The sequence below is a fragment of the Phytophthora sojae genome (assembly GCF_000149755.1).
Source record: "Phytophthora sojae unplaced genomic scaffold PHYSOscaffold_6, whole genome shotgun sequence".
NCBI classification, from domain to species: domain Eukaryota; phylum Oomycota; class Peronosporomycetes; order Peronosporales; family Peronosporaceae; genus Phytophthora; species Phytophthora sojae.
The window spans coordinates 4,181,316-4,208,418 of NW_009258120.1; the positions used below are offsets into that span (position 1 = coordinate 4,181,316).

The window sequence follows — 27,103 nt, forward strand, 5'->3', positions numbered from 1 at the left end:
ATCGTTTCCCTCTACAAGTATCCGTGCAAGCTAGCTTCGAAATGCGAACCCCCCCGGGTCCACCACCCGGGTCCCCAATTGTAGCGCCTGTTGGAGACGAGTTAGAAGGGCTACAGCTTTGAGGTTTTTCTACGCGATTATCTCGACATGCGCAGAGACAATAGTAAGCTGAAACAGTTGATTATACCCAATCATATGTGGCATGTGGTCCACATCAAATTGAGTTTAATGCCGAATGTTGTTTCTTGAGTGGGCCAGAGAAGTACCGATTTAAAGGAGCGTATAGAGTCTCTCGTGGGTGTATAGTATAGACCCACGAGAGAGCGGAACTGATCAGTGAATGGGCGCCTTCCAAAACCCTCACCAAAAGTCGTGCATAAAAGTTTAATCACGGGGAATTGTTTGATGAGACCACTTTTTGGTCTCATCAAACAATTCTAATGCGACTCTTAACTAGCAACGTGATTAAACAAGTGACTGAACTCCACTATACTAGAAGGTCGCGTTCCAGCAACCGTTTTGGGGCGCATCCAACGCTTCGGTAATTTAAAATAAATTACGGATTAAACTGGTCAAACGGTTTTATATGGGTTTTGGAAGGCGCCCATTGGAACAGCCTGTTCCAACCTGTTCCGAACACGTGTCTTATCTCGTTTTTGTATGTACAAAACGTATGTTACGGCAGTGAGCGGTTGTGAGCAGCGTGGCCATAGCAAACCCGCGCGGTATTTGCGGAGGCGGGCCCAGCGACGAGCATTCCAGCGAACGAACCCGCTGCCACAACTCGGAGTTAGTTTTCTTTATGCGGAGGTCTGGGTGTGCAACCCCCAGAACACCTTTTAGGAGATCTGTTCAAATCTCTGATCAGTTCCGTATATGATCCAATCCGGAGGTAACCGAGAGTGCGATCCGTGAGCGTCTTAATGGTCTCAACAGCCATTCTGAACGCTCAGGTCATCGGCCTAGATTATTTGAGACCGCGTCGAACAAAAAGATACTAATCAACCAAAGTACGAATTGGGATTTAGGTACCTCGTTGGAAAGAGGGGCGTCTTAGCTATCTTTTGAGGCCCTCCACAACTTCTAACAGTTAGATTAGCCAAAGATATGTCCCCGCGAAAAAATTATCTCCCGTCCCAGAGCAAAAGTAAGAATTTTTATTGGTTACCCTGGTGTAAAATTGTACAGCGGATCCAATGATACCCTTCGTTTCTTCAAATTCGCATTGAAATAGTCTTAAAACTTCACTTTCGTGCGATGTTTCACATTAGTGACACATGCTGTCAATTGATATCATTTTGGATTAGCATGGACATAAGTATCACATTGATTGATCAGCTGGGCTAGACGACGGACACTGCTACACTTTGAACTAACCAGAGACTGCAGCTCTTGAGTCTTTCTCTGAAGGCAGCGACGCTCACATTTATCAGCTCTGATAAGGCCTGTCACCTTCTGGTGAACATCAACCTCGATCAAATTGATCCTCGGCTTGCTCATCGTCTTCGATTCCCTCGCTGTCCCCCGTCACCTCTCTATCCTCCTCAGCTGACTCGGCCGTGCTCCAATCTTCATCATTGCTTTCATCAGGCTCCTCGCTCTCAGACGAGACGTCGCTGGCGGCATGTGCCGCAACGTGCGGGGAGGTCACGCGGAGTCGATTTTTCTGGTTGCGCTGCCAATCGGTTCGAGAAGGCGTGCACACCGGTGATTCGTGCAGCTCGGAGGCACTCTCCTCCTGCTGCGGCTCGGAGGTGCGCGCAAGCTACTGCCCAGGCGCTGCCGAAGCGTGCTGCTCGGGCGCGTACGGTGTATGCTGCTCGGGGGGAGGGGGGTGTTGACAGGGAGGGGACCCGGGCGGCTCCGAGGCACCAACGGACTGTGGCGCGAGAGCGCCGGAAGCCTGTGTGCCGGCGGGCGACGACTCGGTGCCGCTGGAGGTCTGTGATGGCAGCTCGGAGGTCGAGCGGTGGGCTTCCATGTCGGCGATGGTGTAGATCTTCTTTGAGAGTGAGGTGTTGAGAGAGCGTTCGCTTTAGTGACAGTTCAGGTTTTCAAATCACAAATCGGGCCCTTTCTCGAAACTTCACTTAGATACGAAAAATAGCAGCCAATTCTCAAGCGCGATTATCTCGATAACTCTAAATGGTGGCTTAGTATCATTTTGTTCGAGGCAGTCTCATTTCTTCTCAATGGAAGTGTTATCATCATACTAGGTACAGGACTTTACACCTTTTCAACTTGAAAACCGCAAATTCCAAGTTCAATTCTGCAAAAGGTAAGTTCAAAACTGCACGAGCATAGACCAGGCTAGCTTCGTACTTTTAAACACAGCTCGTCGGCCACAGCTTGCCAATAGGCAAATTTGTACTCTATACATGTAATCGAATACGATGATACATACCATACAGGATATACCACCCCTCCGACGAGACTTTGGGCGGAGAGACGGTTTTATCGATATACCGTCTCCCCAGTCGGTATTCCCGGTATTCCCGTCTCCCCCCTTGAAAAGTGTTTGGAAAAGGAGACAAAACTTCCGTCTCTCCTCGTCGTCTCATTTTAGAGTGCTGCGTACTTTACGCGCTGGTCAGAGTCTCACTGGCTCCTTCTGCGATTGGTCAAAGCAATGCCTAAAACTGAGGCGTACTTTGCCTTTCAGCAGGCCTTTCGACAGGCCTGGCTGCAATATGTTGCGATCTTTCCGCGAAGTTCCTACAGAATACATTAAAACGCTGGTTCCCTATTATATATAGGATAGATTATGGACCAATGGCTCTCTCGAAACGGGAGACGCAGTACACTATCGTATCTTCTAAGTGCGTCTCCCGTCTCGTGGGGGGAGATCGTCTCCCCCGCGTCTCGGCCGAGGGGTGGGATATACTATACATTTATAGAGTATTGTTGTTTTGATTTTACCTTTTGCTGTTTTGAACTTGCAATTTGCAGTTTTGAAGTTGAAAAGGAGGCGGGCCCGGATACTCTTTTGACCACTTTTCTTCGCCCATCCCAGCACTCGCCTTTAGGACATAACTCCGCCACTGCAATGATAAGTTTCGGGCTGCAACGGGAACGATCTCCCTCGTTTCTCATCGGAATCTATGACCATACTCAGTCGAGGGACTCTTCACAAACTTTTCAATCTCAAGTATTTAAGTTGGGCCATCTCTTTCAGAGGAAGAATTATAAAATCTACGTGTCGGCAGAACATCAATGCAGTGCCCAGTGTATCCGGAAGGTTAATGGCCTTTTACGTAGATCCGGCCTATGGAGGTGCTCGAAGACGAAGCGGTATTGAAGCCGTTTGGGGACGCACGACAAAAGTCGCTATGCTGGCGCCAGGGTCGTTGGGGTCTGTCGATATGTAGTGGGGGCAAAATTCTTCGGCGAAGCAAGTGTAGCGGCTATTAGGAAATTTGCGACCAAGCTGCAGATTGACTGTGTAACAGGTCTAACTGGTACATCTGGTCTAGAATGTATGAAGATCGGGGCTTGAAGTTGAGCACGTCAGTGTGGACCACGCGAGGGAGCTGAGGGATCAGCAGCAGTGCAAGAGGTCCAAATGGAAGTCAGTCCAGAATTAGGCGAGCAGCGGACAGGACAAGCGGGAGACGGTAGCGAACTGGACAAGCAGAGAGCAGTACACGACGACGGCAACGGTGGACGAATGGCGGCGAGCGTCGAGGAACGGTAGACGGATGTGGCTGGTGGACGAGCACGTGCGGGCGATGGACGAAGTTGCCGGTAGGGCCACGCGGTAGAGCTGTGGCTCGAGTTTGCTGATGGCTGCACGAGGTACGGGTAGGCGCGTGTGGGCGTATTCCCGGTGGCTAAGTGAGCGTCGCAACAGTTTAGTTCGTAGTTTGCTAGTGATGGTCGAGTAGTTGCATTTACGTTCTAGAGACGGGCGGTGGACGAGCACGTGTGAGCGATGGTGAGCGGTGACGAACGAACGAGTGTCGATGGACGAACGGCGATCGGGTGACGAACGAGATGAAGATGAGCAATATAATTGGAGCCCCGCGAGGGTGCCTCCGCCGCGGAGACGTCAGTTGAGTCTCCGTCGGTCATCTGGTGTTGTTCATATGAGTAGGACATGCACAGACACTGAGCAAGCTAAGTGTCTCCGAGGTGTCCATGAAATCGAGATGTCTGAGCTTGTACGACCCGCCGGCAAGCAGGCGACATGAGGCTTGTTACTGTAGTGGCGGGTTTCATAGAAGCAAGCCCAGCCCACTCAGTGGGTGACGTCTACAGAACGACGCCACCAAGCTGGCACTCGTAGTGTTCCGAAACCTACTACAAAGATATCTTTAGTTGCCGGTTCAAGCAACACCGACGGATCGGAGAAGAAGCATGACGACGACACCTTCGAAGGACGGCGGAGAGCAGGAGACCTTTCTCTTGGCGGACGGACGGAGCAGTGACAACGCAGTACAAGGAGGTGACTCGGCGTCGGAATCGACTGATAGTCGTCAGGCTGCACGCATGCCGCATCCATTTTTCGCCATCGTGAATCCGCCCAGGGTGTCATCCATGGCGCGCGAAGCGCTTGTGGAGTGGTTGAAACTGAGGAAGGAGTATGAAGAATACGTCAAGGACCGCTGCAAGGACGGAAAAGAAGACGTCACCGCAGTGATGAAAGCGTGAAGAGTTCGTTCGACGCGAACGTGTTGGAGACCTTGTGTGAAGTTTGTTGGGGAGTGGAGCAGAGCAGTGTGACTGATGATTTTCTCTTGGAGAAGATCCACGAGATCACGGACAGCTTCCAGAACCAGGAACTGCCTGATGTGAAGGAGTTGTTTCGTGAGGAGCTGCGAATGAACATGTCCACCACCGACATCGACGCGAGAGTGATTGAGTACTTTCACCTGTGTAACTCGCTGATAAAAAACATGTGTTCACGAGTTTCTTTGAAGAGGAGCGTGGTGCTAAGGAGAAGTGCAAGCTCATCGTGAGTTCGCTGCCGAAAGGACTGAAGAGCAAGGTCCAGAACGAGCTTGACTATCGTGTTCCGGAGGCAAAGTGCAATATTCGGAAATTGTATGAGCTGGTTCGAGTGAAGGCCAAGGAACAAGCAATTGAAGAACGAGCATTGAAGAAGGCAAACCCTCCGCGTCACAAACACGAAAGGAAAGAGCACAAGCCCAGTTCCCAGTACAACAAACGACGCAACGAACAAGAGCACCGCGCGGTCAAGAAAGTGAATCAGGGGAAAGCCTCTGACCGCCGCCAATAGAAAGGTGGGCAGTCAGGACGTGCAGCCGCCAAGGGAGCGCCAAAAGAAAGGTGTTTTCATAGTGGCGGACCACACTACTTGTCCAAATGCCCCATGGTCACACCGGCCGAGCGTGACAAGCTGCTCGCCGACCACAAGCAAGACAGCAAAGGTGACTCGACCGACAAAGGGAGGCACCACTAGACTAAAAAGAATCAAGGACTGTTTTCCCAAGCAGAATCGGTTCGTGGTGCTCAAAGTCGAAGTGGAGGTCCCGCTTTGTATTGACAGCGGAGCGGACCGTTGCTGTTTGGATGAGAGCTGTTTTGATCGATTGGTAAATGTAAAGTCGGACATTATGCGGGTGAAGTTGGACGAACCTCTGGAGTGCACGATGGCCGACGGCTCACCCGTTTGGGTGAGTTGGACTGTGAAGATTAATGTGAGACTGCGGACTATTGCTGGTATTGTTCATATTGCTGAACCGGTCGAGTGTTTGATCATTCCCGGTAGCTCCGGCGAATTTCTACTTGGTAACGACCTGTTGCTTAAGTTGGGGATCGCCGTTGAGCGGCAAATCGACTTACTGGCAGTACCTCTTGCAGTCGACGAGAGCGAAGATGTATTTGATGATGCAGATAAACCTATCGTTGGAGAAGGGGCGCTGCATGAAGAAGACGTTCGAGCTGCTATTCTTGAGCTGGTGGACCTGGCAATTGAGGAGGGGTTTCCGCGTGAGTTTAAGAAGGAGCTCACTCGCATTGCGCTGCGCTTCGACCTGTTTCGAGTTCGCTTGGGTGCGGATCCTCCTGCTAAAGTGCCGTCAATGCGTATCCGCCTGAAGCCTGGTGCAAAACCGTACCGGTGTAAGGCGAGGAAGTACCCACCTGAAGTTCGTCGCTTCATGGAGGATTTCAACAACAGGTTGGTGAAGTTAGGGTGGGTGTACGAAAACCGAGAGAGCAGATGGGCGTGCCCCGCTCTACCTGTTCGGAAGGGAGGTGGAGAATTCCGCCAAACGGCAGACTACAAACCTATGAATGAGCTGGTGGAAGCGATCGTAGGAATCATGCCCGACTTGCAGACAGACCTGGAAGCCGTCAAAGGGGCCAATTTCTTTGGCTTATTCGATTTCATTAAGGGATATTGGCAGATCGCGCTCGCAGAAGAGTGCCAAGAGATGTTGTCTTACATGACTCATCAGAAGGTGTACACGCCAAGACGGGTCCCCCAAGGATGTACTGATGCTGCGCTGTTTTTCCAAGCTACAATCTAGTAGTGTTTGGAGGAGCTTTTGCGGCGCCATTTACTTGTGTGGATAGATGACTTGCTACTGTTTGCGAACGATGTGCAGACATACCTAGTCAAGTTGGAAAGATTGTTTGAACTACTCGATTATTTCGTCTTCAAGCTCAGTGTTAAGAAGTCTCGGCTCTTCAAAAAGGAAGCCCGTTGGTGTGGGAAGATCATCTCAGGCTCCGGTGTGCGTCATGACCCAGAGCGCATCCGTGCCCTCCGAGACCTTCCCTACCCAAGCACGGCGGGCGAATTACAGCAATTCTTGTGCGCAACCAATTGGATGCGGGAGAGTCTAATAGACTACGCGAAAACGACTCGGCCTTTGCAGGACGCATTAGATGCAGTTTTGGCGAGTGCAGCAAAGCGAACCAAACGGGTTGCAGCTGGAATTGCAATCAGTTTGACTGCTGAACAGCGGAAGGCCGACGATGAATTGAAACTACTACTTGCAAATAGTGTGACGCTCGCATTTCCTCGCGAGAACGCAACTATGCGTGTGATGACCGACGCCAGCGACATCGGATGGAGCCTGGTAGTAACACAAGTGCTGGATTGGAAGGCTGGTGAGCCCGTACACCGGCAGCAACATCAACTATTGACCTGCTTGAGCGGCACATTCACCGGCTCGCAGTGTCATTGGAGTATAATCGAGAAAGAAGCGTATCCTATCGTCTGCGCTTGCGATAAGTTGAGCTACCTATTGCTACGACCGGGTGGATTTAAGTTGTTCTGTGACCACAGAAACTTGATCTACGTATTTGCACCTGGAGCAGAAGTTAAGAAGCACATTCGTGGGAAATTGCTGAGGTGGGCAACGCAACTAGCTGAGTACCGGTATGAAATTGAGCACATCGACGGAACATCGAATGTGTGGAGCGCCATGGTCTCCCGTTAGGCAGGTAACCACGCTCAGAAGACTCACCTACGGCAGATGACACTCCGTAAGCGTACTCCCGCGGCAGTTACCGGCACAACAGCACCTCGTAAACGAGCTCGACGAGGACGCAAGCGTGTATCTCAAGTACAACCAACTACCGATACTGTACTACCTACACCACACCCCATCCGGCCCTTGAACGACCCGGATTTCGAGTGGCCAAACCGTGACGCCACACTCCAATCGCAAAATCGACATAAGACGTGTCGACCAGCAGTGGCTACTGGCGGTGAAAAGGAAGGGTTGTGCATTAACGGCAAACTGTGGGTACCTGACGAAGACGAGGGCCTTATTCAACGCATCCTAGTTGTCGCCCATTGTGGACCGCAAGGACACCGTGGTCGGGAGGCTACTATGGAGTCGATTAGGAGATTTGTTTACCTGGTCCGCCTGAGAGCGCGGGTGGAGGAATTCCTGTCGACCTGTCTTTTATGCCATCGCGTGAAAGGCAGCAAGATTATCCAAAGGCCATGGGGTGAAACATACAGAACCAACGAGCGAAATGGAGCACTCCACTGGGATTTTCTGTCGCTTGGAGAGAGTTTCGCCGGTGACAACTACCTACTCGTACTTAAGGATGAAGCAACGCATTTTTGCGAATTAACACCTTGCTCAACTCCTACAAGTACTGTGACTGCGGAAGCCATCCTCGCATGGCATAGCAGATATGGCATACCGCCACTGTGGATCAGCGACCAGGGGTCGCACTTCAAAAATGCAGTTGTGGCAGAAGTGTGCCGGCGACTGAAGTCACGTCAAGAATTCACGTTGGCTTACAGTCCGTGGATCAATGGCAGCATCGAACGTGCCAACCGTGATATTATACAGGCGCTGCGAGCACTCCGTCTGGAATATGAAGTCGACACACATGATTGGACATATTTCGTGCCTATTTTACAGGGGAATCTGAATCACACCCCGGTCCCTTCTCTGGGTAACAGAGCCCCAGTGGAGCTTTTTTGTGGGTTGCCGCTGCCGTCACCTTTGGCCTTTTGTGTGGACTCGAGGCAGCGCAAGATTCTATCCCTACCAGAGCAACCAGCCGACATCGAGCCTTGGCTGGTGGCACTGAAAGCTAGCGTTCGATCGATGCACAAGCCTATGATCAACGCACGCACTCAGCAGACCGAGCACAATCAAAGGTGACACCAGCACGCGAAGAAGCCCAACTTCGACGTGGGTGATTACGTTTTAAGGTCGAGGGTGGACAGTAAATACCAAGACAAGCTACTAGTGGCATGGATTGGGCCCTATCAAATCACACGAGCAGACTCGCACTCGTTCACGGTGCGGCATCTCGTCACCGGGGAGGAGACAGACGTCCACAGCTCCCGGTTGAAGTTCTATGCTGACAGCTCGTTGCAGATCTCAGAAGAGATCCGTGAGCATGTAGCGGCCCAAGGCCAAATCCTGGCGATCAATGAACTACTGGACTACACATGGAACAGCGCTAAGAAGGACTACGACGTGCTAGTGAGCTGGAAGGGCCTAGAGCCTATTGAGGACTTCAACGAGACGACCAAGTCCCTAGCTAAGGATGTACCCGCGTTGCTACGACAGTTCGCAGAACGATGTGTTGATACTCGTTTCGAACGCCACGTCCTTGCACTGACCAAGCAGCGCTCCGAGGCATAACAGCCGATGCTCACCGACCCATCGACATGTTCCATGTACCTCGTCCGCGGTACGACGCCAGCAAAACCTTAAGTCTCAGTTTTCGGCACAACGAGAATTTTCGACAACTTTTTCGACATACATTATGGACATGTATTTTTGACAATTGACACTTTGACACTCAAACAGATTGAGTTGGGCTCAACAGAACGAGCAAGACAACTTGACCTGATTGACTGGGCAAGGCTTGGAAGGGTGGTGTAGTGGCGGGTTTCATCCAGCCCACTCATCGGGTGACGTCTACAGAACGACGCCACCAAGCTGGCATTAGGATAGGGGAGAACAGCTGTTGAATGAAGAGGCGAGCCGAGCGCGCCCCGCTCGCAGAGTGGCAGCAGGCTTCGCCTGTCTGCCAGTCGAGTTATTTTGCAACCGAAAGCAAACCCTCTCAAACATGTTATTATTGTTTTAGCAAGTACGAGAGAAGTTCAGATCGCCAGCTGTGGTCTGGATAGTGCCAACCATACATAGTGCGATGACAACACGAGGCCGAGGAGTGAGGAGTCGAGGACGCAGTTCGAAGATGAGCTCACTTCCTCTTTTGTCTCCAGGTACCGAGCACGGATCTAGAGTAGTAGGCATAGGAATAGAGGATAACCAAAAGAGTAATACATTGTAGTGAGCTACCTACTCTGTGTAAACTGTTCATTTCAACATTTCAAGTACAATGAGCAAGCCCCAGGTTGACAAGTCGTCGGTCGACTCGCTGAAGTTCAACGGGAAGTCCCTGCATGGAAGAGCAAGTTGATTATCCACCTCAGGGCGCAGAGTGAGCAACGCGCGCTCGAGGAGCTGCAGCACAAGCGTGCAAAGCCGCTGACGCGCTTCGAGGATCTGCTCGAGAGCCAGCCAGAGCTGCCGCCACGCCCGCCCGCGGCGGACAAAGAGGCGACATGGCAGCACGATTTGCACGAGACGCTACTGAATCAACAGTCGTCGTACATCAAGCGGCTGCTGTGTGAAACGCTGCCGGGCGGTTTCAAGGGAATCGCGACCAAGCAAATGGACGAGCCGGTCCATGTGATTTGGCGGCTTGTTGAGAAACAGTACAGCCTCAGCAACGCGGCAGGCGTCGTCGGGCTGGTACAGCAGTTCCTGGAGATGGTGAACGCCGACTTCAAGAGCGTTGGCCAGCTCTTACAAGACCTCAACAACGTGCGCAGCCAGGTCAACGTGAACGCGCACGAGGCTCTGCACACGCACATGATCACGGCGAAGATGATACTGGTCATGGTGCTCAGTGTGCTTCCGAGGCACATGTGGGGCTCCTCCGTCAAGTTCACGGAGGAGAGCTTCACGCTGGAGAAGGTGAGCGAGAAGCTTGCCAACATCTTTGGCAACAAGACCAAGAGCGAATTCATGGCGCTGGCTAGCGGCAGGGTGGTCAACCACGTCAAGTCGACCCCAGCCAAGACGGCTTCAACAAATCCGAAGGGATCCGTTCTGGGCAAGCGAAAGACCGCAGACGGTCCGATCAACGACGCCCACTACAACGTCGGGTACATGAAGTGCCACTACTGCGCAGGCGCGCACAACGATCGGGATGGCATTGGCCCACACAAGATGCTTGACTGCCCCGCGCGTCGCGCAGACAAGGCTGCGGGTGTGTTTCGCCGCAACGTGTGGACGTACCCAAGCCGCAAGGCTCGCAAGGAAGTACACGAGCCTACACCCAAGATGAAGGGCAATGGAAAGGCCAAAGCCAAGGAGCGTCGTGAAATCCCATTGGCTGAGTGCCTGGTCAAAGTCGTGGCAGTAGACGCGTACGACGCGCAGCAAGATTCGCTGCCCGCGACCCCAGATGGGTACACGAGCCCGCCCCCAAGCAACTTTCAGCAGCCTGACACGCCGGGAAAGGGCGCTTCGCCGATGAGCGACGAAGACGAGCCAATGGAGAGCGTCGTCAACGCAGCTTGAGCGTGAGGGAAAGTTCACGATTCGTCGGATCCGGTCCGCTGGAGGAACTGAGTTTGTGAATGCAGCCTTTAAAAGCTTCTGTAAAGGCAAAGGCATCGTATTCCAGACATCCAACGCCTACAGCTCCGAAGAAAACGGAGCTGCAGAGCGAGACCACCAGAGCAAACTGGATAGAGTTCGTTGCGCGTTGAAGGACGCAGCTATGGAACACAGGTGGTGGCCAGAGGCGCTCATGTACATGACTTATGTGCAGAATCGCACACCCATGGCACGTTTGGGAAACAAGACACCGTATGAGATGGTGTATGGGGAGCCTCCCAACGTGAGTAAGTTATTGTGTGGGGATGTGGGTGTTTTGGGCACGTTCCTGCCACCGTAAGAAAGGACAAAAAGCTGTCTGCTCGCGCCGTAAAGTGCCGGTTTCTCGGAATATCTGAGGAAACGAAGGGTTATAGAATCTGGGACATGTATAACAACAAGCACATCTTATCGCGTGATGTGCTGTTTGATACGACCAATGTAGCCACCATGGTTCAGCGAGCTTTCGGTCAGGCCGAAGAGCCCCTCACAATTGAATCTGCCGCGCGCGAGCCACCCGCAGCAGAGGGAAACCAAACACTAGCCACCGAGTCTACGGAGGCAGTGGGAGCTGAAGCACTTGCCGACGGGTCCACGGCAGTAGTGGGAGCTGAATCACGAGCACAGGGGTCTACTGAGGCAGTGGGGGCTGAAGCAGCTACTGAAAACAGTAACCCAGCAGTGGGAGCTCAAAAGAAACGCCAACGTGTGGAACTCGTCGATACGCCACAGAGGCGTGAACCCCGCCCACGTAGAGAGGCGAAGAAGCCGAAGAGATACGCGGACTATCAGGGCTTCCAGGCGATGATAGATAAGAACATTGCGCAGACCATACTAGAGCACAAAGTGCCGACACCACGGCGCTCAATGCAACCTTAAGTGGACCTCATAGAGAGCAATGGAAACAAGCTCTGGAACTTGAGTACGACTCCTTGATCGAGTATGGGACGTGGAGACTCGTAAAACTGCCACCCGGACGTAAGGCTTTGCCCTGTAACTGGGTACTAGTAGTAAAGTATAACGCCGACGGGACTGTCGAGCGGTTCAAACCACGCCTCGTAGCACAGGGCAACCACCAGGAGTTTGGGGTAGACTGTGATGAGGTATACGCACCCGTGGCACGATTTGAGTCGCTGCGCCTAGTGCTGGCGATAGGGACGATATTGGACTGTCATATCCACCAGATGGATGTCCATACGGCGTTCTTGAACGGCACGATGGAAGGAGAGCAAAAGATCTACATGAGGCAACCTCACGGTTTTGCGAAGCGAGGCCAAGAGCACTTGGTCTGTGAACTTCTGAAGAGCATCTATGGCCTGAAACAAGCCCCGCGCATCTGGTATAAAGTCCTACATACCTTTTTGACGTCGATGGGTTTTGCACGCTGCCACAAAGAGTTTTGCATCTACGTGCAAAAAGTGGGAGTAGATTGGATCATAGTCGTGGTCTATGTCGATGATCTGACGATCATGTCGCGGAACATGCGACTAATTGATGGGCTCAAAGCCGAGTTGTCAAAACGGTTCAAGATGAAAGACCTTGGCGGCATTCACTACATCCTCAAGATGGAGGTAACTCGCAATAGGAACCAGCGTGTGACGATGATCTCACAGCGCAAATACATTGCAGAGCTGATCACGAAGTACAAACTGGTCGATAGCTCGCCGGTGATGACACCGCAAGCACCTGGCCTCGTACTCGAGCCAGAGACGAACATGAGCGCAGAGCAGATTGCTGCGCAGCCTTACGACTACAGAGGCATTGTTGGATCACTCCAATATTTGGTCTGTGGCACACGACCAGACATCGCCAACACGGTTAGAGAATTGAGCAAATTTCTGTCTTGTTACAACCGCACGCACTGGGAAGCGGCTAGGCGAGTACTCAAATACTTGAAAGGGACGTCAAGGTACGGTCTGTTTCTCGATGGAAAAACGAGAGACGTGACTTACGAAGTGTACACTGACGCGAGCTTCGCGTGTCAACCTAAAGAACGTAAATCCGTAACAGGGTACGTAATCCAAATGGCCGGAGCCAGTGTGTCATGGTGTAGTAGCAAGCAGGGAGCGTGTCGCTCTCTACTGCTGAAGCTGAACTCATCGCACTAAGTGAGGGAGCTAAAGAAAGTGAGTGGTTGTGGCACTTGCTGGGAGAAATGGAGTTTCCTCAAAAGGTACCAGTGCAGGTATGGTGTGACAGCAACGCTGCCATCAGCATTGTGAAAAATCCTGGAAATCACAAAGCAAACAAACACATCGAGATCCGCTACCTGTTTACGAGGGACCTGGTTGAACTTGGCCGCCTCAAGATAGCTTACTGCTCTACAACAGAGATGACTGCGGATATTCTCACTAAAGCTCTCCCCACAAAACAATTCCTGAAACTAAGAGAGAAACTAGGAGTGCGAGGTCTGAAACTTTACCCTAGTACTTAGTGGGAGTGTTGAATGAAGAGGCGCGCCGAGCCCCCCGCTCGCAGAGTGGCAGCAGGCTTCGCCTGTCTGCCAGTCGAGTTATTTTGCAACCGAAAGCAAACCCTCTCAAACATGTTATTATTGTTTTAGCAAGTACGAGAGAAGTTCAGATCGCCAGCTGTGGTCTGGATAGTGCCAACCATACATAGTGCGATGACAACACGAGGCCGAGGAGTGAGGAGTCGAGGACGCAGTTCGAAGACGAGCTCGCTTCCTCTTTTGCCTCCAGGTACCGAGCACGGATCTAGAGTAGTAGGCATAGGAATAGAGGATAACCAAAAGAGTAATACATTGTAGTGAGCTACCTACTCTGTGTAAACTGTTCATTTCAACAACAGCGAAACCAATGCGACCGACAGAGAGGTCGGTTTGGTAGAAGACGCTGGCAGAAGGCGCTAGCAGGAGTCGCCGGCATGAAGCCGCCGACAGCTAGGAGCAGAGACACAGACAGAGATCACTTTGAGATTTACATCTAAACCATCAACAGAGCTTTGGTTTGCCCGGAAGCGCCAGCATCCCTCGTAGTGTTCCGAAACCTACTACAGTTACAACTGTAATGTGGTTCTGGGGACAAAAGCCACGTTCTTCCGCTCTCTGGGAGGCAACAAATACTCATTGGGAGCCAGCTCGGCGTAGCGGTAGACTGCAAATGCAACGATGTGCCTCAGCAGTGACAACAGGGAGGCTTAATAGGTTGTGGAGTCTAGGTGTTGTTGGGTCTACAAATGATTTCCGTGACACATCCCAGACAATAGCAGTACAAGTTCTCAAAGTCCATTTTCACGTTGCACGTTATCATCGTGAGCCTCTGCCATGAGTCTAATCTATCGTGTGCCAGTGGCCCACCTCCAGAGAGCATTCAGTATCAAGCTGTTCTCGTTTGGCACATGCTCAACGGCGGCAGGTCGGGGAGGAGGTTCGTCCATGCGTGCAATGGTTTTGGGCTTCGTTACCGTACCGTCCTTTAGATAATTTTTGTACGCCGTAGCAATCCCCCAATGTCTCTCGTTCACGGGATCGAAGGCTTTAACCTTGCCCATGATGTCGGCCACTGTCACTTTTTTGGCTGCCCACTTTGCGAACTTCGTCGCTTGTATTTCGCCCGTGTTTGTCAAGATATCTTCGAGCTTCTGCCAAGTCAGCCCGCCGCCATGCTTCATTCCCGTCAAGACCCGGTCTTCGTCGTCGTCTTCGTCGTCGTCTTCGTCGTCGTCTTCGTCGTCGTCTTCGTCGTCCTTCTGGGCTCGGAGATTCCGTGCGTGTCGGTTGACGTTGTTCTTGCCCGAGAGAACCGAATCCGGAGACCCCATCGTCGAGATCGCCGCCTCGCTTGCCGTCGACTGCGCGCAGCCGCTGGCCAAGATGGCAGCACACAGGAGCAGCACGGAGGATGCCCGCATTCCGATTCGCTGGAGCGTCGGAGAACTTGGGAGGGTCGGAGAGAATTGCGGAATGCGCTACTGTACAGACCCCACACAAGTTGTGGGCCACAACTTGTGGCCCACAACCAATCTACGTCGTCTAACATTCGGAACGGAACTGGTGATCTCAAGATGGGGATTATGCTGAATGGTAGTGCTACACTACACTATGGTACACTTTCGGGTCACTTTCGGGTACACAATTCCCAGGCAAATCTATCGACGATCTTCCTTCCCAGTTGTCCGCTCGTGAAAGTTCAAGCAATACAGACCGATACTCACTCAGAAGTCCGTCTCCGTACAAGAACTCGCTGTCGTAATGGTTCAGCTTGGTCTTGTAGAAGCGAGATCTCCACGTATCGCCGAACTGGGACTCTGGGATCCCAGCCGCGCAGCTCTGGAACCCCTCCGCCTGGTACTTCGACACGAGCCCTGAATACCCTTCACTGCACATGAGAGCATACACACTCGACTTGTACGCTTTTTGAGCCGCAGTGTACGCCGCATTGTGCTCTGTGGAGCTGAATCTCTCACCTTGGTAGGCCAAAGACACTAATGCAGTTGTAGGAGGGCACTTTCCAGTGATATCGGCCACACTTTCCAGTACATCGTTGGTCTCGCCAGCACAAGACGCTTGGACGAAGTCAGACCCCATACTCCCCTTCATAGGGCCAGCCAAACCCACCCACGTCGAGCTTGAATCCAAGCTACATTTCCCCGACGCGATCGTCCCGGCCAGCATGAGGTTCCCCATTGAATGGGTCACTAGAATTGTGTCGGTGATGGTCGAATTTACGCTCGTGTCGCTCACTGCCAACGCTCGATCGCAGACTTTTTGCTGCTGAGTGTCGTCGGTCCAGGAATTGTTCACCGTGTCCAGCACAGTGTACTTTATGGACGAGCAGCAGGGCGCGTGGTCGGTTAAATTCCCCCAGTAGTAGGAGAACGAGTCGACGTTTGTAGCTTCCTCGTGATCGATGCCCATGCCATGAATGAAGAGACACGGACGCGGAGTGGACTTGCACGTACAACCGTGGCGCTCACTCTCACGGGAGGAATCGCTAGATGAAGAATGTTGCGATTCATCGTCAGAATCGTCGGACCAAAACGTAAAGTCAAATTCAGATCTCAATTCCCTCTCGGCATCAGCTGATGCAAGTTTTCCAGTGAGCAGGGACCTCCCGATCGACGTCACTGAGATCGGTGACGCTGTCAATCTGCAGGTGTTGGTCCTTGCATCAGGTGCGGGAATATTCACCGGGCTCTCCATGTACCTCACTGCGATATGCATGTCGTCTCCGTACATTTTGAGACCCGAACCAGACGCACAGAGCGAAAAATCGATACCGTTTATCAAAAGTTCGAAGAGGTGGTCTGTTGAGCATCGGATTTTGCTGTTGCCGCTGCCTGACGTAGCTGTTGCTGCGTTAATTGCGCTCGCAATTGTGTTGATCGGTGGGAGATTCCCCGACTCCGGTTCCAAGCACTTCACGATGGAATTGTCGGTGTTGTTGTCCACGGAACTCTTCGAGATGAGGCCAATTCCATGCACGAGAGTGTAATTGTACAATGTCGAGCCTTCCGCAGACGCCACGAAGGTATTGTAGATGACGCTGGCGCCATCGCTCGAGACGAGTGGGTTAGCGAACATTGAGAAGCTTGACTGTCCGAAAATCTGCATCGAGCTGCGCTTGAGAATGAAGTCGAAGCGAAGCGGTGGCCAATTCACGTCTCCGTCCTGATGGAGTTCGCGAGAACGGTGCTCGAAGTCTCGCTGTCCGTCTGCTGGCTTGAAAACTAGCGCGAGCAGTGACGCGAACGTTACCGTAACGCGAAGTAGCCGCAAGAACATCTCACTGGCGGGCGTTTGTAGTGTCAACTCGGAAAATAACGAAGTGAGCTATACCGCTTCTTGCCTACAGGCACTTGCTCGAACGACGCAGCTACTGTCCACTTCACAATCTTGAAAAGTATAGCGGCGTAATGATCGCTCAGGCACCGACGATTCTACGTGTCATACCCTCGGTATCGACTCACCAATGGTTAATCGCGATCAACGCTGCACACGCACCCCCGGAGCCGGCTTTAGTAGGATCCTTGCTACTTGACGCGTGCGCGTCAACCGAGCGAGGCATAAACAGCTACAGCAGGCTTATGATCTGATGAGGTGGTCACTGGATGAAAAATATCAAATGACGTCGAATAAGGCCTTACATGCATCTTTGTTAAAGCTTTTACAACCATTTTTACTTTTTATGCTTTTTGCGGGTTGTCAGGGGACCTGCACTCTCGTTTGACTACAGTAAATATTCGAACCATTTGACCGGCATCTTGGCCTCGTCCAGCATGCCATCTCCCGCCAAGAACTGCATATCATAATGGTTCAACCTCGTCACGTAGAATCTGTTGCGATAGTTGGTGCTGAACTTTGACTCTGGAATTCCAGGCGCGCAGCTCTGGAACTCCACCATGCCGTCATTTTTCTTGGATTTGTGGGGGATCGTGTGGCCCAAAACCCAAAATTTGGCCTGGTACTTGGACGTCAGGCCCGAATACGCTCGTCCGCACATAAGAGCGTAAGTTTTCTCGCGATAAACCTTCTGAGCGGTTGCATAGGCTGCTTTGGAGCTGTGGCTGCCGTGCTGGTACGCCAGCGACTTCAACCCCGTGTTCGGGGGGCAGCGACCAGTAATATCCCCGACCTCTTCCCAAAGTTTGTTCGTCTCGCCAGCACAAGACTCTTGGACAAAGTCCGAGGCCATACTTCTGATCATCGGTCCAGCCATTCCAACCCACGTCGAGCTTGAGTGCAAGCTGCATTTCCCAGTCGCCAGCGCTCCGGCGAACATGAGGTTCCCCATGGAGTGCGTGACGACGATCGTGTCCTTAATCGCAGCCTTCGTGCTTGAGTTGCTCACTGCGAGCGCGCGTTCACAGACTTTACGCTGCTGAGTGTTGCTAGTCCAGGTGTTGTTTACCGTGTTCAATTGGGCAAATTTCACTGAAGAGCAGCACGGCGTGTGGCCCTTGATGGACTCGCCCCAGTACGAGAACCAGTCTTGGTTCTCCGCCACCTCCTGCTTCACACCCAGACCGTGGATGAAAATGCACGGCCGCGGCTTTGACTTGCAAGTGCACGTGGGCTCGTCCCTAAACGAGAACTCAAAGGCGGCTTTCAGACTTCTTTCGTGCTTTGGAACAGACTGACCGGTTAGAAGAGACTTGCCGATTGAAGTGATAGAGCTCGCAGACGCCACTTTCATGCATTCTCCACCTTTGGCAGTAGTAGTCGGCGTCTGGATATCGATCGCGCTCTCCAAGAACTCCACTGTGATATCCATGTCGGTGCCTTGCATGGTAAAACCTGTAGACCCCGAAGCGCATAAGGCGAAGTCGATGCCGTTCACTGTGACCTTGAACAAGCTGCCGCTTGAGCAGTTGATAGACTTGTCACTAGTCCCTGACACTGCTGTTGCACCGTTAATGGCCGACACAATCGCGTTGATCGCAGGAAGTTTCACCGCTTCCGAGTCTAGGCAGGTTACTGTCGGTGTTGCTTTGCTGTCGTCCGCAGGGTTGCCGGAGTACGGAGTGCTTGAGGAGTGGGCGACGCTCTCAATAAGCGTGTAGTTGTATAGAGTCGTTCCTTCAGTGAACGTTGCGTAGACGTCGTACAGCACCTTGTCTTTCTTGCCCGACACGATGGGGTTGGCGAACATGTCGAACTCCGACTGGCCGAAGGCTTTCATGGAGCTGCGCTTGAGCGTGAAGTGGAACCGCAGGGACGGCCATTGTGTCGTCTCCGTAGCGATAGAAGACCCTATTGCGGAGGCAAGCAATGCAATCACCAAGAGAGCGGGTGGCATCCTGGAGAGGGAGAAGTATCGGGCTTGAGGAATTCCGCGACTGTTGCTTCAGGAAGAGGAATGTAAAATGATCGTGGCCTCTGACAGCGCAAAGCCCTGAGGCAGGGCGCCCTGAGCTGTCGGCACAGCACACTGGCATGCCCTATCAGCAGGATCTATCCCAGCATCGGGAAACATGGAGGAGAGGTAGCATGTTGGAAACGCCAAGGAGAGAACTCGACGTTCCGGAGTGAACTTTTGCCGTCCGATCGCCCACATAAGGATCGTACTGTACGAGCTTTGCCATGGCACGTTCTGCACTCCGAGTGATCAAAAGGCAAGCATCAGGTGAATCCGTGAGTCGGGCGCAGGGTTTACTTCCTTCCTTCGTGCACTTCACTTCAACTTTGACCCATTTCAGTTTTGGCACGTGTTGCTGCTCCAGACTGGGAAACACGTGACGAGCCTGGAGCTCCAGACTGGGCTCCTCTACGGCCGGCTTGAATGAGCCCCGCTAGCTTGTGGGCTACGGCTCGAATGTGCAAACGATCGCAGTTTTCCAAAATGTACTGGTGAATGGTTTTCTTCTTTGCACCCGCTTTCTGTACAATAGAAACCGTGTGCACAACCTCATCCGGAATAGAAAGCCTTGTCCGTGGGTGGTGCTTGAACAAGCTTTCACTGACGGGGTGATTGTGCTCTAAGCTTACTACAATCTTCGTAACGCACACCACCCACCGTGATGGATCTGTACCAACCCGACGGACGCATGCATTTATCTACGAGGGGCATGCCATAAACAATCTGTGTAAGCACATTTTCGCTTCTGATTGTAAGGTCTTCTGCCAGTTTCGTGCCGTCCTTCGAACTTGCGGACTTGCTGTGGCATAACTTTTCATTGAATTGTCCATTCTGAAATCTGATTGCAACCGCTAAATCTGCGCGATTGGGCTGAATTCATGTACTTCACGCTGGTCCGTGTAAATTTTGCAGAACTTCTTGTTATTGTTTTGAAAAGCTTGTTGATTTGGAGTGAGCTGCCAGTTTCCTGCCTCTTTTTGATAGCATTTTTGTATGCTATGCAAATCCTAGGAGGCTCATCACCGGAAATGGCATGTGACGCTGGAAAAATCTACCAATAGACTACGAGAGTTTAACAAGGAGAAGATGCTAATTGGCTAAAACCAGTAGGCACGGAACTGGTTGTAGGCACGCAACTGGCACCTTACCTTACGGCATTGTAAGACATTCAAAGTAATTAGCACAAGTACCTGAGCCGGACACTCTATCTGGCAACTTTGCTGTCGAAGACGTTTGCCTGTTTCCCTCAACTTGTACTTCCCTGCATGGATACATTCGAGACGTCTTGCGTAGTGTTCGAACGATTCCGGGACTTTATCCGCTGGGTCATGCACCTTACTGTTACGAGCCTTCACGGTTTTTGAAGTCCTGAAGCGGAAACGCTGCATGCACGACCCTGGGTTAGCATCAGCTTAGTTCAAATACAAAGTAAACAAAGCATACCTGGAACGTCCTCGACTGATAGGCATTCACATGCGAGAAGAATCCCGACCACGTGCTAAATTCTGTAGCACCGAAATCTGCGGGGAAGAAGCTCGTAGTACCACCTCCGAAGGCGTGTGCCACCCCACCAGCTACTGGTACGCCTCCGTGTGTGTGGTTGGTGATTTGCTGTTGCTCATTTCGAGCTGATTGCGACAAAGCTTGCCCCAAACTGCCGTCGATGTCACACTCTTGAGGAGTGTGAGCCGATCGAGCAACATCAGCTGCCCGAACGCAGGCATCGTCGCTGTCGTCGTCAGCACTGGTGCTGGAGCAATCTTCATCAGGTGCAGGGCGCTTTCTTCTTGCCGCTGCCTCATCTCGATCGTCGACGTCGAGGAACGTGCCTTCACTCCCTGCTGTTTCGCACTATTATTATCGACGATCGGCCTCTATACCTTGTACTTACCGTATACCGTATAGATGCAGCACCTTTTTCTAATAAAATGTGTGACTGCTGGCCGATGCTGAAGTTCATCAGCGATTTGTGAATGGAAGTGAACTTTTTTTCAAATCATTTGCATACAAAACTCAAGTTAGTGGTCCTTTTTTTCGTATAAGCAATGCTTATTAAGCATAGGAAGTACCCGTTCATATGCAGTACAGAAACTTGTCAAGTGCTGCATTTATCCGGGTGCTGCATCTATACGACTTTTGTGGTACGCTATACCACTCCGTTTCAAAATGAAAGCACGATTGGCGTCAAAATGCGCCCTCCAAATCAATTTTCAACGTTTTCGCGTAAAAATTGCACCACTTGAACTGCGGAATTCTCCTCTTTTAATTGATGTGCTAGTTTACCTGAACCGTTTAGAATTGACCTTTGTACACTTGAATATCGTGTGGCTAGTAGGCTTTTCTCTTCGGAAATGCACAAGAAAGTACAAGTCATCCGTGATTTGAAGATGTCAGTAATCCCTCCCATACTGAAACCAAGTCTTTTTTCGTGCTATCTTTCTGAAACAACATTCACGGTGAATCATGCTTTCTTTTTGAAACGGAGTGGTACGTTGGCTGGAAGGAAGAGTGCATGCTAGGGTTAGCTTCGAACATGTGTGTGGGTGTTCAAAGTCTGGAGCAGCAACAACTCTTTTCAGTTTTCAGTTTTTTTCCAGTTTTTTCCTCTTGTCGCATTTTTCAGTGTTCACTTCGTGCTTTTTAGTGAAATTCGTGCACACGTCACAGTGCTCGATGTCGAGGTGACGTAACGAACTGTGCGGTGAGCAAATCTAGGGGAATGCGGGCTCAACCTATGGCGTCGGCGGTCTCGCAGCCCCGTCATCAGCCATCAGCTCATTTCTCGCGGCGCACAATGTCCGCATACTGGTCGGTGCCATCACTGATGCCATCACTTTAGAAGCAGCCATCAGGTACACCTGCCGTGCAGCATGCCACCACTACGCTGGGGGCTGGTGCTCTTCTTCACTGTCTTCTTCCTCGCAGGGGTGGCTACAACCGAGGCCACCCCTGTGCTCGATGGGGCCACAGACTGGCCGTCACTACGATTCAACCTCACCCTCAAGCGCAATTCGATGCGCATCTACGGCCAGTCCAAAGTATCCATGATCGCTTCTCCGGTTGTGTCCGAAAATGGCTCCAGGGTCTTCTACAACGCCTTCGCTTCGTTTTCCGACGGCTCCAAAGTCTCCAACTACACGTACGCGGATGGGGTCACGTATGTCTCAACCAGAGGCAGGAGATAGACAAGCCCACCGCAGATCAAGTGTGCTGGGGCGGAGTTCGACGAAATCCTGCCAGTCAACACGATTATAGCCTCCATCAACGAAGCTACAAACGTATCAAGTAGCAGCAACTCAGCGGTTCATTGTTCAAGCGGCAGCACGTTCAAAGTCTCGATCGGTGACTTTGACTTTATTTTGTGTGCGTTGGGCTCGTCGGGGTTCAACATTCAAGGCAACGACATGGACATCCAAGTGGAATATCTCGAGAATTTTGTGAGTCTGACTGCTTTGAAGGACGATACTGGAGACGATTGTATCAGCGCTGAAGTCCAAGCTGTTGACGTGACCTCGGTCGGGAAGTTGTTGCTAACTGGGGAGCCAGTCGCTGCGGTGTCCTCGCGGATGCTAAAAGCTGAGATTGATTTTTCATTTATTTACAAGCCCAAGAAGTGTTCGTGTCGATCAAAACCACGCCCTTGTATCTTCATGCACGGTCTGCGAGTTCCAGAGGAAATTGCAACGAATGAAGACAGTTTTTCACGATATTGGGGGACGTATTTACCGGATCATGCACCGTGCTGCTCGTCGCTGAAGTTTGCGCACCTGAACACGATGAATTTTTCGTGGACTGACCAAACTCGCCAACAGTTAGTGTGTGACCGCGTCCTCGCTGCGAGTCCCCGCAGCTCGGACTCCGTCGTTGCGGATACTATCGTCGTCACGCACTCTATGGGCGGTCTGATGCTAGCTGGAGCGATTGCGAATGGGCTCTGCAGCTTGGCCGACAACTCGACCTGGGTCAGCATGGCGGCGCCTATGGGCGGGAGTATGGGCGCGGACTACGTCCAAGCCTCTTGTGCGGGGAAGTCGAACTTTATTGTGAACAAAGTCGTTAAAATGCGCAACGAATGCCCCCCAAGACGTGCTCTCAAGTCGCTGTCCTACGAGAGTGGGGAATACAGCTCCAAGAAACTCAAGAGGGCGTACGCAGCAGCTCAGAAGGCGTATCGGACGAACGTCTCAGCCGTCATGTGCAGCGAGAACTACGCAGGATTACTGTCCACCCACCAGGCGTACTTCTGGCTCCTAGGTCACACGATCCCGCACAAGTCCAATGACAACGACGGCATCGTGGAGTTCCAGAGCTGTGCTGGGGGGATGCCGGAAGGAAGGTTTGGCGACAACTACGTCGAGCGGTTCTACGTGACAAGACTCAACCACTACGATATGACCTTCCGATCAGGTGACGCACTCTTCAGCAAGTCCAAAATGCCTATGAGGTGGTTCGAGTGCTTACTGTAGTACAGTTAGATAAAAACAACAAGAAAAAAATACTCCGGATGTGAGGAAAACCCAACTCGAACAATTCTATTACCGTAAAGATGCGTACTGTATGTATATTCCTACAGAAGACACTCGAACCACTTGACGGGCATCTTCTGTTCGTCCATGACGGAGTCTCCACCGCGGAACTGCATGTCGTAGTGGTTCAATTTCGTCACGTAGAAGGGATCACGGTAGTTGTCGCCAAATTTTGACGCAGGGAGCCCAGCGGCACAACTCTCGAACGACACCATGCCGTCGTTCGGGCCCTTGTGGGGGACCAGGGATCCCAGAGCCCAGAACTGGGCCTGATACTTGGACGTCAGTCCCTGGGACGACTTGCTGCACATGAGAGCAGATACCTTCGTCCGGTAGACCTGCTGAGCAGCGGCGTAGGCGGCGTTCATCTCCGGAGTACTGTAGTTCCCGCCTTCGTACGCGAGAGACTTGAGCCCGATGTTAGCGGGGCAACGGCCCGTAATGCTGCCGATCTTCTCCCAGACCATGTTGGTCTTACCAGCGCACGAGTCCTGGACGAAGTCGGAGCACTTACTGCCCTTCATTGGCCCAGCCATCCCCACCCACGTCGAGCTCGCATCCAGACTGCACTTTCCAGTTGCAAGAGCCCCAGCGAACATCAAGTTGCCCATGGAATGCGTAACCACGATCGTGTCCGTGATCGCTGAGTTGGTGCTGGTGTTGCTGGCTGTGAGTGCGCGGTTGCAGAGCTTTTCCTGAAGCTCGGGGCTGTTCCACGTGCTGTTGACAGTGTTCAGGTGGGCGAATTTCAACGACGTACAGCATGGAGTATGGCCGTTCACGTGGTCGCTCCAGTACTGGGTAAACTGGTCGTGGTTCGTCGGGAATTCGTCGCTCACTCCAAGTCCGTGGACGAAGACGCAGGGCCGAGGCTTCGACTTGCACGAGCACGAAGACTTCGATCCGATAGTGAAGCTTCCCTCCTCCTTCAGCTGTCTCGCGCTATGAGGCACCGGTTGTCCAGTAAGCAGCGCCTTCCCAACAGGGGTAATTGGACTTGGCGATGCGACGGACGTGCACTGCAATCTCTTCTTCTCAGCCAGTTTAGGGACATATATATCGATATGACTCTCCAAAAACTCCACCGAGATGTCCATATCCGTGCCCTGCAGCTTAAACCCAGTCGAACCCGACGCACACAGCGCGAATTCAACGCGATTTACCGTAACCTTGAACAAACTGCCACTGGAGCAGTCGAAGTTACTGCCACTCGCCTTGTTCACAGCGGTGGCATCGCCGATAGCAGCCACGATGGCGTTGATGGACGGAAGTTTAGCCGTCTCCTTATCCAGACACGCAACCGTAGGTTTCGCCTTGCTGTCGTCCTCCGGACTACCCGTGTACGGGGTACTCGAAGAGTAGGCCACTCCGTGGAGTAGAGTGTAGTTGTACAGCGTCGTATGCTCCGTGAACGTGGCGAACGCGTCGTAGAGCACAGTGTTCGTCTTCGCTGATACTATGGGGTTGCCGTAGATGTCGAACTGCGACTGGCCGTGGATTTTCATGGTATCGCGCTTGAGCGTGAAGTGGAAGCGTAGCGACGGCCAGTCCGCGGTCTTTTGAACGGCATTGGCTTGAACTGTAGCGACCAGTAGCAAGGCAAACGCCAGCGCTGAGTTCAGGAGAGACCCCGCCATCGTTCCGACCGAATTCCGTTAGTGGTGGGTGGACAATGAATACGAAACTGAACGAGGACAAGGAGTTTCTTATGTGTTATTTTGTTGAGGCTGGTTGCATACAACCATGCAAACGCACATCCAAAGGGAGAACCATGGGGAAAGATGGAGAAGTGCTGGTGCGGCGAAAGCAGATCGACAAAGGCACTAATGACATAGTAATCGTACATTTTGCCGTTTGATTGTGGATAATTGTGGTACGGAAGCCAGATTTTTGCATGCCATATGTGGCAATGTGACAGCAAGGACCATCTGCGCACGCCGATGTGCACGGTTCCATTCTGGCTTGTGAGTAATCCAAGAGTATTTTCAGGCATCGTAAAACTAGGAAGGATGAACATAAATTGGGCGCACTTCCTAAATTAAGGCTCTGCCAGCGTCCTGTATTACAGACAACGACGGATAAATACGGCAACGCAAAACCCGGCACACATATGTTGTACTTTTTACAACAAGTAATTCAGATAGCCAATCAGCTTCGAGAGTTACACTTGACATTTGTATTCCATATGGTTTTAAGTACTTTCTCTAAATTTGTGTGTACTTTATGCTCCGTTACGTGTATTTTATGTCATTGCCTTCTATCGTTCCCGACAGAGAATTCTGGCACATTTACTATGGAGGATGTCATTCAGTTATGCCGGATTTATCCGTCGTTGTCTGTAACAGGATGGCTGCATACCAATTGTTGTGATCTAGACTATTGGTGCTTCCGTTATGAACTACTTATACCTGGCCATGAACCAATTGCTCTTGGTTTTAGACAGCTTTGTTGTGACTTTCGCACGATCCTAGGTTCAGAGATGTCTTTCACGCATACGCACGTGTCTACCAAACGTAGTGTAGGGAGCTGTCTTCACTATGGTGAAACCCGGTGGGATTCTATCCATGACTCCTGCGAGTTTTTTTGACACTCAAGCGCAACTATTATAATGGGTTGCGCTGCAAAAAGAAAAGGGTAGCTCGCTTTCGATCAGTTTGAGGTGGATAGTTTGTCTGTGCTCACGGATCTCGCGCAGCCAGCCAAGTTATGATTTGAGTAACTGCAGTACAAACATGTCACTGCATCCGAGCAGTACTGTACTCGGCCCGCAATAAGCTAGTGACAACGCTCCAGAACCGCCCTGATGCTTAAGTGAGGTGAAGACTGAGTGTAAGGCGTCATTGTTTTCGAGTGAACTTTAATTTAAGAGATGCGAGACAGTTTGGCTTGGTTCTCGTAGTTCGTGATGCTGAACAAGGATCTATTGGGCATTACGTTGTCCGCCCAGGACACAGTATACGCCATGGCGACTCGTAAGGAATCTGCTCTTATCACTCATGGCGCGTTTGCCGAGTCATTTAACAGGCATGAAGACCGATTTACCAGGCAGTACGGCGATTCGGTGGTAGGGAAAATTTGGGCCCAGCATCGTAGCTTGAAGGAAGAGTATCAAGTCGATCGAAGGTTTGGAAACAGCCTATCTAAGCTCAAAACAACCGAGACATGGGGAGATCTCGGTCCTGAAACGCATGAAGAGTGAGCATTGGGGTCAACTCACCGATTTCTCGCCAGAAGACGAGCTACATGCTTCGCAGTACTTGGAGCCTCCAAGTACTGCGAAACATGCTCCAAGTTGGAGCTAGTGAAAGTAGCGCACAGCGCAGTCGTTGATTAGGCTTCATCCGCTTCATTAAGTATCGAGCAGAGATACATCCTATATTAAGGGTCCCCAGCCTTCCTTCATTAAGGTAATATAGGCACTAGGACGGATATCCTAGTTTGACGAAGCCTGAGTATTTTGTACAAGGTCATCCAAAATTTGTATAGTAGAATGACCGAGCCCAAAACCAGTTTGGCCTTTCACCACACCAAAGAAACGTCCACTGCATACAGTGCAGTGGACATTTAGACGACGGATGTACCTATGTGGCACTTGTACATGTACGGATCGGTTGTATGGTCGCCACAAATGCGG

The 27,103-nt window shown here is 51.7% G+C and overlaps 9 protein-coding genes across 9 annotated transcripts; 3 read left to right on the top strand and 6 right to left on the bottom strand.

The window, feature by feature from the left end:
* Positions 1 to 1,465: 1,465 nt before the first annotated feature.
* Positions 1,466 to 1,981, bottom strand: PHYSODRAFT_335902 (hypothetical protein; the record flags this gene model as incomplete). The annotated part of the gene is made up of 2 exons (XM_009533375.1): positions 1,466 to 1,747; positions 1,877 to 1,981. The coding sequence occupies 2 exons, from the start codon at positions 1,979 to 1,981 to the stop codon at positions 1,466 to 1,468; spliced, it is 387 nt and encodes a 128-aa protein (XP_009531670.1).
* A 2,782-nt stretch (positions 1,982 to 4,763) lies between these two features.
* On the top strand, positions 4,764 to 5,422 carry PHYSODRAFT_511565 (hypothetical protein; the record flags this gene model as incomplete). Its single annotated transcript, XM_009533376.1, has 3 exons — positions 4,764 to 4,899; positions 4,943 to 4,987; positions 5,244 to 5,422. Coding segments are annotated over 3 exons (360 nt in total), but the record flags the coding sequence as incomplete, so codon positions are not given.
* A 4,438-nt stretch (positions 5,423 to 9,860) lies between these two features.
* Positions 9,861 to 11,045, top strand: PHYSODRAFT_512873 (hypothetical protein; the record flags this gene model as incomplete). The annotated part of the gene is made up of 2 exons (XM_009533377.1): positions 9,861 to 10,142; positions 10,230 to 11,045. Coding segments are annotated over 2 exons (1,098 nt in total), but the record flags the coding sequence as incomplete, so codon positions are not given.
* A 3,375-nt stretch (positions 11,046 to 14,420) lies between these two features.
* Avh1b-25 (avirulence protein 1b) lies at positions 14,421 to 14,996 on the bottom strand (the record flags this gene model as incomplete). The annotated part of the gene is made up of 1 exon (XM_009533378.1): positions 14,421 to 14,996. The coding sequence occupies one exon, from the start codon at positions 14,994 to 14,996 to the stop codon at positions 14,421 to 14,423; it is 576 nt and encodes a 191-aa protein (XP_009531673.1).
* Positions 14,997 to 17,314: 2,318 nt separating this feature from the next.
* On the bottom strand, positions 17,315 to 18,280 carry PHYSODRAFT_511656 (hypothetical protein; the record flags this gene model as incomplete). The annotated part of the gene is made up of 1 exon (XM_009533379.1): positions 17,315 to 18,280. One exon carries the CDS (start codon positions 18,278 to 18,280, stop codon positions 17,315 to 17,317), a length of 966 nt encoding a protein of 321 aa, XP_009531674.1.
* Positions 18,281 to 19,263: 983 nt separating this feature from the next.
* On the bottom strand, positions 19,264 to 20,343 carry PHYSODRAFT_512468 (hypothetical protein; the record flags this gene model as incomplete). The annotated part of the gene is made up of 2 exons (XM_009533380.1): positions 19,264 to 19,641; positions 20,134 to 20,343. Coding segments are annotated over 2 exons (588 nt in total), but the record flags the coding sequence as incomplete, so codon positions are not given.
* A 2,004-nt stretch (positions 20,344 to 22,347) lies between these two features.
* On the top strand, positions 22,348 to 23,409 carry PHYSODRAFT_512849 (hypothetical protein; the record flags this gene model as incomplete). Its single annotated transcript, XM_009533381.1, has 1 exon — positions 22,348 to 23,409. The coding sequence occupies one exon, from the start codon at positions 22,348 to 22,350 to the stop codon at positions 23,407 to 23,409; it is 1,062 nt and encodes a 353-aa protein (XP_009531676.1).
* Positions 23,410 to 23,513: 104 nt separating this feature from the next.
* PHYSODRAFT_447797 (hypothetical protein) lies at positions 23,514 to 24,314 on the bottom strand (the record flags this gene model as incomplete). Its single annotated transcript, XM_009533382.1, has 1 exon — positions 23,514 to 24,314. A coding segment is annotated over one exon (801 nt), but the record flags the coding sequence as incomplete, so codon positions are not given.
* Positions 24,315 to 24,416: 102 nt separating this feature from the next.
* PHYSODRAFT_448479 (hypothetical protein) lies at positions 24,417 to 25,106 on the bottom strand (the record flags this gene model as incomplete). The annotated part of the gene is made up of 1 exon (XM_009533383.1): positions 24,417 to 25,106. A coding segment is annotated over one exon (690 nt), but the record flags the coding sequence as incomplete, so codon positions are not given.
* Positions 25,107 to 27,103: the final 1,997 nt, after the last annotated feature.